The following is a 12726-nucleotide window of genomic DNA, read 5'->3' on the forward strand; positions in this document are numbered from 1 at the left end:
TTTAGATGAGAGAACACGGTTTCTTTTTGGCAAGTACTGGTCTTTCTTAGGGCTTTGTCAAAGGGCATTCATGTTATTTTAAATCCCTGTATCCCCATGGACTTTTTACACATATCTTTTCCTGTATTCTACTCACCATTGCGATCTATAGCAAAGGGCGTGCTGGTGGTGGTGATCTGGTAGTTGCAGATCTGACTGTACTGAGGGGAGCAGTCCTGGTCAGTGGCCTCCACCTGCAGGATGCTGTCGTAAATCTTGCCCTCCGTCACTGCAGCTCGGTACTGGGGCTCCCGAAAAACGGGGGCGAACTCATTCACATCATTCACCTGAATGTGCACCACCGCCCTGCAGACAGTAGGGAGAAACAGAGGAGAGGAAAGTGGAGATTAGTGGAGAGAAGTCTATCATCTGCATAGAGCATGACTGTTTCTAAGACAGTTGATCCTTTTTCCTTGGTGCATGTGGAAAAAAGGGAAAAATTCTATCCATTTATGAGTTAGACTGACATGGCAGTATTTAAAATAAATCATAATAAACTGTGGCAATATAGTAGCAACACCCATTTCAAATTTTGCAGTGTACAGAATGAGCAATTTTGTTACTATTGGCTCACAAACCGTGCTAGAAGTTAGAACCAAACAGATATATTCTACAATGAAAAACAAAACAATAATTTTGGACCCATCAACATTTTGAAGATTATTAATTCACAATTATGATATACTGTATATTTTTTTTAGGAAAAGCAGTATATTTTATTCTGCACTTCTCTACAAGCTCTGAGGATGTTTCTTTTTTATTATCTCTATATTCAAATGATATAACCTATAAAGCCACATCCAATCACTGTTCGCATGATGCTTACTTTATTTTTCAAGAGGGGTGGTATTTAGCCTGTGAAAACAGTTGTATAATGTGTTCTGTAGGTCTGGAGAAAGCTTTTCAAAGTCAGGACTTAAGGTATCTAGGACTATTACTGCAGCCTCTCAGATGATGGTTAAGTTTGGATGGTGGAGGGCAGAGTTCACTGCCGGAGATTAATTCGTTTGGTAACCAATAGTCACAATGTGTCATACACTCTCTGTACCTGACCCGACCCAATGGATTACTTTGATTGTGTTGCTATGGCAAAGTAATCCCCTGGATCTCTTCATCTACTATATGAACAGTTCTCCAAGTGCACGAAACTGCGCTAATTAATCATTCCATAAGTGATCTATCAGCAGTAATTCATGTTAAGTCACACATGGGGGGAAAAAAATCCACCATTCATCACTTTAAAAAGCCTTCATCAATACTCTCCAGCGGCCAGAAGGCAACAGATTGCATAATCAATCCTTCGATTAATTGACCGACAACCGCAGATAGATGACGATAGGATGGACTAATACAGTATTAAGCTTGGAATGGCAAAAAATACAAAGTAGTGCTATGCTTTGAGAGACAAAGGGGCCAAAATGAGAATGTGTTCTACAGGATTAGCTGGCCGGTATGGTAATGACGGTGAAATTATCCTATTAGAATAAGCCGTAAATATGTCTCCAAAATGTGGTCGGCTGGAGATGGAGAATGTACAACAAAGAGAAAAACAATTGGGAGGCCGAGCCCACGCAGAAAGGATTTCCACACCGCCTTATCTCTCCCTGTCATGATGCACAAACATTGGTAACCAATTGTTTTGTCGTTTCTCCACACAAACAGATGCGGGGTTAAATAGTTTGATAGAAAATAAGAAACACTTTAACAACTGGAGGCGTGAGAGGGGCAACAAATGGGTGCAGGAAGTGGTGGTAGTAAGAAGGTACTTTCACTTAAAGGTCCAGTAAAACTGAAGTTAGAGCGTTTTTACCGTTTATACTGTGATATATTTCACTAAATATTTGAGCGGTGAAATGTTACAAGAGGGAGGCAGTTGTCATAGTATATGCAGACATCTTTATGGAGCCCCATACCTGACAAAAAGCAGTACAGTAACTCAATGCTTTAATAATCAAAAAATAAACATAATACTTTATTTTCCCATTTCCAGTTGCAAAAAAAACTTTGCTTTACTTCATCACCGATCAGTAGATTAAAACTTGTCTATTTCTCTAGCTCATTTTATTTTTGATGTCTTTCTTCTTCACACCTGCCTTGCTGAAGCCAACTTTCATCATAAAACTACACCAGCCAGGGAATGCAAAGTGAATTTCTAAATGCAAGACTTTTACTTGTAACAGACTAACAAAATCACCTCTACAGAAGTTTCTAATGTTTTTAATTCCCAAACTATTCTATCTATTGCAACAAAAAAAACATGTGTTCATAGGACCATTATTCATAGTAAGAAGCTGCTTGAGAAAACATATTTCCAGGGCCTTTAAATGATCTGAATACTTCCTTCCCCACTGGATACAGGTAAAGAATACACAAATGAGCACCTATAAGACATGATTAATCGCTGGGGTTTAGGATTTGTGGGATGTTAACTGCGATGCTAACAGCAGTAAAGATGGTGATAAGGAGCACTGACAGATGATGGCAGCACCAGTTGGTGCAGTAAATCCCTCAGCCAGCCTTGTTTTGTCATATTAATGACGCTCTCTCATAAACATTACCCCCCTGCTTCGACACACTCCCCAACGGTGAGGGAGCAAACATATGCTCCTCTCCTCTGGGGCTTGTATGGAGGGACCGCTGTGTTTATGTGTGTGTGTGTGTGTGTGTGTGTGTGATTATGTATGGAGACAAGTGCATGATACATAACTAAATGCAATAATTGTGAAAACTTCTCATTCAGACTGTGCATGTGAGTGTGCGTTTCTCTGCTGATGGCTCACATCTGGCTGAAACAGACGCCTGGCTCTCTACGGCGGATACTTTTTTTTTTTTTTTGTGTGTGTGTGTGTGTGTGTGTGTGTGTGTGTGTGTGTGTGTGTGTGTGTGTGTGTGTGTGTGTGTGTGTTTGTGTGTGTGTGTTTTTATGTTACTGGAACATTACCAGGCTGAGACCATTCCCAGCCATTCACTCTGCACTGAGCGGTCACACTGTGGTCAAAACCATATCAACTACAAGTTTAAAAACAACCAACAAAGCAAATTGAAGGTCTAGAGACTTAGCTTGTACAATAAACAATGATATATCACTCTAAAATGAATTTGGACACCTGGGTTGAGGTCTTAAGTTCTTGACATTACTGACTATCTAACCTCACTGTGCTACATTTTCCCTTAAATCCACCGGATCAACAGCTCATAGCTCTTGAGCTTTAAAGCTCCACCAAATCAAATCAAATGAGATGACGTAAGGTCAAAGCTAATTGTCCGCCACATAGAACAGCCTAGACAGAGATAGGTACTGTAAAAGTGTAAAAAAATGGCTACGTGTTTTGACATTTTCAGTTTTCAGTTGGCAGAGATGACTTACTTTATGATAAAATAAAATAAAATAAAATAAAATGAAATAAAATAAAAAGAGTTATCTACAGAACCAACTTTTTCCTCAATGTCATATCATGTGTCATAGGTTAAATACTCTTTAATGGCCAATATACTGCACGTGACATTGAGGAGCCTAGAGCTGTGTGCCACTTTAACTTAAACCATTGAATTAAACATGCATTAATTAGAACTTTCATGAGAAAAAAAAGTCACAGGTTGGGTTTAAGTAACTATACGTTGTCAGTGTGATGGAATGATTGCATTAATTAATCATATATTTGAATTAACAAAATGACTCTGAGGTGCTGATACAAGCTTCATTGGAAGTCACTGAGATTACGGCAACTTTCTGGAAAACAGTTCACTCAGAATGATGTGTCAATGATTTTGACTAATACAAGAAAAACATTATATTTCTTCACTATTTATGGCACCGGCTACCTGCATCTCTTAGAATTGATTTGAACTTGTTTATAAATCCTCACATAACCTACAGTAACACCTTCCTATAGCACTACAACAATATATAGAGGAAATGCATCTAGAACACATTAGAGTATCTAATCCATTTATGTCAAAATCACTGTTTCCAGAAATAAAACAAAATCACTTTTATCTAATAAAAAGGAATGAGAAGATGTTTGCAGTCACTTTTCAAGGATATAAATATCTTATTAGAAAATGAAGCGATGGGGACGTATTTCAGTGCCAGGTGTGATTCCGATCCGGCTAAATCATATGCAGACACAATCAGCAACCAGCTGCAAGTCAAAGCCAGGTGATGCATGTTAATGCCAGGTTAGCATTGTTCCCAGCCTATTACATATTCATCCACACTCATCATTTATCAACACTCAGCTACACACAGCCACTCAAGCAGAGTCATTATCGAATGCCTCTTTTACACACCCACACACACACACACACACACACACACACACACACACACACACACACACACACACGCACACACACACACACGCACACGCACGCCTGCACACCCAACACACAACACAAAGGCAAAGGACTCAATTAATCTTTGTCAAGAATTAGCCAAGAGGTGGAATCAATTTCCTTGTGTTAGACTAGAATGAAAATAAACAACCCTAACTATACCAATGGGACACAATGGGATGTTTACCTTATTTATATGCAAGAAAATCCCACATCTACATCGACTAGCACCCCGAGGCACCAGCACAACACTCCACAGGGTCCAGTGTGATCTCAATACAAGGTGATTATAATGCATTGTAATCCAGTTCAATATTTAGATTAATGCCCAGATCCTGTTTAATTTGAATCATTGATAAATCAGTAATCTCTTTTAAATCACTTCTTAAAACACTGGCTTTTATGCGATGTCGTCGCTTTAATGTTTCGTTTAATTTGCTTTTACTATCTTATCTTATTTTCATATACTATTTTATGTTTATCTATTTCATTTAATTTTATTTATTTTATTCATTTAATTGATTCTCACTTGTTATTTCATTTGATTTCTTAGTTTAGTTTTATCCTATCGATTGTTTTTAATGTTTCATCTATTGCACTGTTTTGCTGCCTTGTCTGTCGAAGCACTTTATAAACCCTGTTTTTAAAGGTGCTATATAAATAAAGTTATTATTATTATTATAAATAGCTTTAACCATCATGCCACATGAAGAAAAATATGATTTTACATTAAAGAGAATTTGGGCGCAACCAAATGTCTGAGTGTCCATTTGCTCGACTCTGCTGACAAATTTCAGAATCAGAATCAGAATCAGCTTTATTTGCCAAGTATGTGTATACATACAAGAAATTTGACTTCGGCTTTCTGTCGTTCTCGGCGTACAGACATAGAAATAGACAAATAAAGAACAGAAAACAAGGACAGCAAAGTAGGACAGGGATGCATAAACATTTAACTTATATATATACAGGTATAAATATAAAATATATATATATATATATATACAAAAGTACGTATATGTAGATAGAAACACAACAACAATGAAATGGAATTAAAAGAGCAGAATGGAGGTGCTATTGCAGTATGACTGATGTTGAAATCTCTAAGCTACAGAAGCCGTGCGGCGACGTCTGATTGTGGTTTGAATGTGGGATGCAAACGGGTGTCACTTTCTTTCGTCCCGTAACCGAAGCAGACAAGCACAGATGGTGCAGTTCCTGGCGGTGCATATTCATAATTGAAACACGGAGATTATACTCTCCTATTACATTTTAATACATTGTTAGTTGAAGATAAACAACATATTCCTACACTAGATGTTTTTTCCTTTTCTTTCTTGCCAAGAATAATAATCACGTCAACTAACGGGTTTTGACAGAATGAGGTTTCATTCATATTAGCATCAAGTGTGACAAGCGTGAAGTTAAGATTCTTGGTAGAATAAAGCGCCGACACTTTGACAGGGCTGCACACTATCTAGTGGAGACCCCTGGTCCTCTCACTGCAGAAATTTATCTTGACAGCTTATGCTAACAAGGCAGAGCTGTTGGCCCAATTCTTCACTCATAAGAAAGTGACTTTTTCTTTTTGTTAATGCCAAGTGTGTTTTTAAGGTGCGTGCCTATGTGTATGGGTGTGTTTGTGTGCGTGTTTGTGCGTGAGCTACTTATGAAATGCAAAATCCATCCCCAGCTATGGTATTTGGCTTATTTATATGTAAATGTAGGTATATCAGCGTGAATTTGACTCAGCATTTGGGATGTGTGTGTGTGCACGGCTGTCCTTCAGCTCTGCTGTTCCGTGAGATAATTAGCCCGATCCAAACCGCGGCGAGGTTGGGACATGCAGGCCTCTAAGATTCACTAATGATGACTCTAATAACTACTGCGTTGCCAAGCGCCGAGCACGAGTGTGAGTGCGCGGCTACACTGACACGACATCCGTGTGTCTCAATTACAAGTCTCACACACACACACATTTGTACACACACAACCTTGGGGTTACCTAGCGCTGCTGCAAAAGCATTACCCCCCCCCCCACTGCCTCCAGGCATTTAACCCCCCCTGGGCTGGTGTTAAACACATGTGTCGTGATTAGGAGTGAGACCCGGGAGGGATCATGGGTATGACAGGCTTTGCGTGGTCGAGAGATCCCTATTGCCTAATTACTCCATAGCAACAGTAGGAACCTGCACAGAGCAAGGTGCACAGAGAAACTTCTAGTCTTCAGATGCTTATTAGTGAGATTGCATGCTTGTTTTTTTCGACTATCCCCACGCTAAAGGCCTTCAAACGTCCAGTGCTTAAGTGGCTCAAGTTTTGAGAATTCTGTTTAAACAATAGCACATATTAGGATCTGTTCGGTAAAGATGGGAGCCAGACACTGTGCCTCCTAACGTGTTTTGGTTGTGACCTCTTTATACGTGTGGCCTCTTGAGATGAGATTTGGTAAATTACTGACCCATGTTCAAACGTATGGCAGCAAAAGTGCCCTCTTGGATGAGCAAGGTCTTTTTGTCATGTTTTACGGTAAAAATAAAACCTGAGACCGGGGGGTCGCAGGAGACTTTATTACCACATGCATTTGTCGAATTTCTTTCACATTCTTTTATATAAGATTTATATCTGCAGTACAAATTTGAGCCACATGAGGTGAGCATTAATGTCCAAATTGTTGTGATAACTGTAGTCTTCTTATAACGTTGAGTGTAATACGAAAGACTAGAAAACATTCTGTTTGTTTTACTGATGGGAGGCAAGAAAAAGAGGGAGGTTGATAAAGTATTTATCCCCTGTGGACCTATATGTTATCAAAAACATGTGCGTAAAGCAGAGTGGAGATGTATCAAACATATATCTCTTCGGAATGACTGGTTTACCTATTCAACATAATATCAGGTGATGCCATAAGGATAGGAAAGATGGTCAGGAAGGCTCTACTCAAGATTTATAGATAAGGCTTTTTGTGAATTGGGTCGTATTGGTTTTTAAAAAGTAGATCAACCATAATAAATTTTTTGGAAACACTGCTCTAGGATGTGCTTTCAGTGGAGAAAACGTGATGCAATGTAATAAAGACTGCCCTACGCCCCTGACCCTTCATTCAAAAATAAATAGCATTCCATCCAATAGTTGTTAGTTAATATATTTTGTGATAAACTTGTTATGGTTACATCTATTTTCCCTTCTTCCTCCCTTTAAGAAGCTTTAATTATGTTAAATTATCTTGCTCAACTGCTTCAAATCACATCTACCAAACACAGCCTGTACACAGCCATCTGTGTTTTCTTTGTTGATAAAGTTTTAGTTCGGTTTTGAGGATTCATTCTCTTTACACCAGATGATGCTTCTCAGAAACACCAGCAGAACCTGACACCACTTTAATTCCTTTTTCATTAATATCAAGTCTGATTTACCATTGTGTCACATCAATAGACGGTCTCAAAATTGACATTCATCACGTAGGCTTTTTTTTTTTACGACTAAGACTGAGTACACTTCACGTCTCAGTACAAATAGTTCATCTGGCAGAGGTCAGCACTACAGTATTTTAGATTAATTTGTGTTTCATTTAAAGCTGACTGGAGCAGAAACAGTCCCAAGGAGTTTAAGGTGAATTCATTTGAGCTTTGCACTTTGCTGACAAGTGACTAAAGCTTCCACGGGCAGCCAAGTAGAATATCTCAGAGGGCAGAGTGAAGCGATGCGATGTGGAGTGTACGCTCAGAAAAAAAGGGGCAGTCGTTAACATCAATGTTTAGGAAGCAGTCTGCTGCTGTGGCTTCTCGTAGAGGAACACATGACACTCTCACTGGCTTTGCTGCATGATGCATGTGCTCAATGTTTGACATGGAGGTTTGAAAAGTAAACAACATTTCATTTGTGTGCAGTATCTCTGTCAAATTTGACAGAGATACTGCACGAAAGATTTGTACAGGCCGGGGCAGAGAGCGCATCCATTTGTGAGCGCTGAGCCAGTCTGGTGAAATATTCAAACACTGGAGTCTGCAACATGGACAGAGGGACTGACAGAGTGAAGGACAGAGTCAGACAGCGGGAGCTAGCCAGGAAACTAGAAAAAATAAAAGGAGTGAGAAGTAGGGCAGCAGCCAGCGACAGAGGGTGAAGTTTAAACACCTCCCGTGTCACTCCTGATCCTCTCTCCTGTCCTCTTTAGCTGCTAATTCTCTCGACTGCTTTCCCCCTTCTCTCCGCTGTTGACGTGTCGTGTAATTTGAGCACAGCCTCAGGCGGAGATTCTTCTTCTTCTTCTTCTTCTTCCCCGTTAGCTTCCTTCTAAACCAGAGAAGGGAAGCGAGAGAGATCATGCGTGCGATGCAGCGAGAGGCCGGCCTCATCTTTAGAGAGCCGTCAGCGAAAAGGACAGGTCCATTCAAATAGTCCCCAAACTCACTTCCCCTCCAGCATCGGCCTGTCTGAAGCAGCCAAACTGGATCTTTGTGTTATGTTAATAGAAAGTAATAGGGGTCACATAACAGAACGCCTGGGTGCTTAAAAGTTGCCCTATTATGCTTTTCAACTTTTTCCCTCTCCTTTAGTGTGTTATATATATGTTTGTACATGTAAAAGGTCCGTAGAGTGTAAAACCTGAAGTCCACGCCTAAAAGGAGTTACCCTCCCCCTCAGAAGCTCCTGAGCTCCTGAAACGGCTCCATTGAATTCTCTCCTTCACTTCTGTAACTTTATGAGGTCATAATGTAACTTTATGAGGTCACAATGTTACAGAAGTGACGTAAAACTCCTTCCGGCTAGTTTGGCCCTCAAACATCAAGAGAGAGACGGAGCTGGAGCTCCGGAGGAAGAGTTTTTTTAAATGTGGAACGTTGACCAATCACAACAAAGTGGGCTAGCTGACCAATCAGAGCAGACTTTACTTTCTGGAGGGAGGAGCAAGCGCTACAATGGAGCGTTTCAGAGAGAGGGTGAGAAGAGGTGCTGCAGGACAGCCATGATGAGAGAACAAGGAGGATTATGAGCATTAACGCATGTAAACATAACTGTAACGTGAGATAAAAATATGCACCCGGAAAATAGCATAATAGGGCCTGTTTAAAAGAAAGCACATAAAAAAAAAAACACCATATAGTAAGTACAAGTTACGCTCTACTGATTACAAATTTTCACCGCAGCTAGAAAATCCTGCTGCTATAATTCCAGGTTTAGTGTGTACACAGTATGTGCCACTATGTGTGTGTGTGTGTGTGTGTGTGTGTGTGTGTGTGTCTGAGAGAGTGTGTGAGCATCTATAAGCTAGACAAAATGATAGATTTATGTGCTCGGCTCTATTGTTGGCGGAGGTGAGGAGGTTGAGTGGTGCGACACAGACGGGGGATGTGCAGCATGCAGCGGACACAGGTAGTTGTCTGAAAGAGCAATTTGAGACTGAAGCTGCTTTCAAGAGGGCCAACAAGTGTGACAAATTGTTTTTTATCAGTTGACCCCGTTAAAGTGGTCCACTGGTGCTTGTGGAGGTGGAGATGGGTGTTGTGCTGTATCTGTCCTGGCATGGATGGGTCTCCGAACAATGTGGGATTACTCTGCAGCTGAGTGGAAACCAAGCACTTTGGGAGAAAATAAAAATCTGAGAAGCATCTTTAATATAATATGCTGTCACATAAGTGGGAGGGAGGAAGGTAGACGTGCAATTTTTACTTCTGGCTAAAATCTTCTTCAAGACTAGCTAGAATTTGGCTAATTATATTAAGACTGCATCCTGGCACATAAAACTAAAATATAAAGTAAAACAAATACATATCTTTTTGGTTATTATTGCTTTTAAATGTAACACTTGAAGTTTCTTTCTGGGGGTGTATCCACATGATTAAATGCCCTTATTGTAAGTCACTTGGGATAACAAAAAGTGAGCTAAATAAATATAATGCAATGTAGACTTGAATTTACATGACGTTTTCTTTCGAAAATGTCACGTTTTGTGAGGCTACCAATCACGGCCTGGACGTGTCGGAACATCAAATAAAGGTTGATGTGCGACAGCAATCTTTCTTAATGTTGAACTCATGGTTATGCATGAACGGTTCTGATTACAGGTTAGCACACAGTGTTAACAAATTACCAACACCAATAAAAGTGTGAAAAGTCTGTGGTGCAGAATGTTTTCATCTGTAAAGATGGGACCAACAGGAGTCGGCGACCACCTTTATCTGCTTCATTTGGCATTTTAAAAAGCCAGCGGAGCACAGACATATTTTACATCAATTTTACAGTTATTGTTTTAAATATTGTTCCGTAATCTTATTTACATAAGGCTTGGGTTGTGTGGGAGGTGGTGTATCGCTTGGGGGGGGGGGGTGTTTGGTGGACTGGTCTGAGTCAAAACGTCCATGGCCATTGTTCATTCCCAGTCCATCCCTGATATAAAGAACATTCACCTGGTTGTCTACTTGCTCTTTTGTTGGGAAACCTCCAGATAGTTCCAGATATTTCTTCCTTAGACCATCTATAGAACTTGAGTGAGAACATCTCTGACGCATGTTGTTTGTGCTGGCAGCTTGTTGGGGCTCTGCTCCAAACACCCACTTTGGAGACAAGTCGTGATTCCTCTTTGTCTCGTAACAGCATGAACTCATACTTTCCATCCACCACTGTTTTAAAACATAGCTGATAACTCGATTGAACTTGAGCCATTTTTTTTAAGGAATGATGAATTAAATAATAAGTACTTGTAGTTTTACATAATTCAGCCCAAGCATTTTTATATGAATAATAATAAAATCTTGTTTATTTAATGCCCTGTTCCCTTTTCCTTGTTGCTCTTTCCTTTTCAGTGGCACGCTAAAATACATTCTAAATGCATAAAGTCAAACCTCGAAATCCCACGTTAATAAACCGTGCATGTGCTTTTGTATTCTGTCAGACTTCAACCCCCCCGTTGCTGTCTTACTCACTTGTGGGACTTTTTGACCTCCGCGCCCCCGGGGCCTGAACCGCAGTCATGAGCCTGGATGATGAAAGTGTACTCCTTCTGCAGCTCGCAGTCCACCAGGCCGCGGGCCCTCAGCTGGCCCTCACCAGACGTACCGTTCAGCACCACTGCCTCGAACGGAGCCTCCAGCCCGTGGATGTTGAATGCACATATTTCCCCTAGAGACCAGGGGGAAAGGGGGGGAGGTAAAGGAGGGAGGAGGAGGAGGAGAAGGAAGAGATAGCTCAGTGTTAATTGCAGTCTGTCAGGTGGAATACAGGTTTGAATTTGAATTAAGTATGTGAAACAAAGACACTATGACACAATATGACAATCACAGAACTTGAAATGATTCTATGTGAAAGATAAACATTACGCTCTTGAGACAACTGAAAAAACAGTTTGCGGTTTAAATCAATTCAGTCTTAAAGAGGGACTCTTGTTGGCATATGATGTTAATACATTACATTCCATTACATTGCAGTCATTTAGCAGACGCTTTTATCCAAAGCGACTTACAGGAAGTGTATTCAACATAGGTATTCAAGAGAACTACTAGTCACCAGAAGTCATAAGTGCATCTCCTTTCTTAAACTAGCATCTTAAAGCATAAACCAGAGCAAAAGTATAGTGCAGAGGCAAATTACTACGAAAACAATAATTGCAACAGACTAATACGAATATAATAAGTGCTACAAACTACTACGAATAGGATAAGTGCAGTAAACAAATACGAATTCAATAAGTGCAACAACTAATACGAATGCAATAAGTGCTACGAGGAAGACTCAGGGTAGTACTTCTTGAAGAGGTGAGTTTTCAGCCTGCGCCTAAAGATGGGCAGCGACTCTCCTGTCCTGAGGTCAGTGGGGAGTTCATTCCACCACTGAGGGGCCAGGACAGAAAAAAGCTGTGTCCGGGTGGATCGGCCGCAGGGATAATACATGTGATCTTTTCCAACAAAACAAGTAGTATGGACCCACACAGTGACTCTCTTGAAGGGCAATGCATGATATTCCAGTGACTGTCAAACCATGTGGTATTAAATTGATTTAGGAATGTTGGAGTAGAATGGGAAGAAAGATGTAGGATCTAGTTTTTCAGTGCAGCAAATTAAAATTCTTGTTTCATTTGTTGTATACATTTTTTTTATCATATATCATTTTTCATATATTAAATATTTAAAAATGTAATTCAATTAATTTATATTTTTAATTCTTTATTTTTAGAATTTTTTAATTTTGTCTTGCTTTTTTTCCAATATACCTAGGACAATGTAATGCAATAATTGCCTTGTAATGGGCTTTGTTTTCTCCATTTTAATGACAGTAATTGATTAGTTCTATAAAGGCCGCTGGTTCCAAGTAGACTGGGTGAAACGCTGAGCCTTCAAACTGCCGGAGAGTCTG

At 40.0% G+C, this 12726-nt stretch overlaps 1 protein-coding gene across 1 annotated transcript in view; it reads right to left on the reverse strand.

Annotated features, from left to right (window-relative positions):
- The window catches only part of LOC129092822 (calsyntenin-2-like), a 165182-nt gene that overhangs the window by 87304 nt on the left and 65152 nt on the right, over nucleotides 1-12726 (reverse strand). The window contains exons 4-5 of the mRNA XM_054600852.1: nucleotides 11301-11496; nucleotides 137-345 (exon numbers count right to left, since the gene is read on the reverse strand). Of these exons, the coding sequence (XP_054456827.1) occupies nucleotides 137-345; nucleotides 11301-11496 (405 nt within the window). The remainder of the gene's footprint in view (nucleotides 1-136; nucleotides 346-11300; nucleotides 11497-12726) is intronic.

Source organism: Anoplopoma fimbria, chromosome 1 (assembly GCF_027596085.1).
Source record: "Anoplopoma fimbria isolate UVic2021 breed Golden Eagle Sablefish chromosome 1, Afim_UVic_2022, whole genome shotgun sequence".
NCBI lineage: Eukaryota > Metazoa > Chordata > Actinopteri > Perciformes > Anoplopomatidae > Anoplopoma > Anoplopoma fimbria.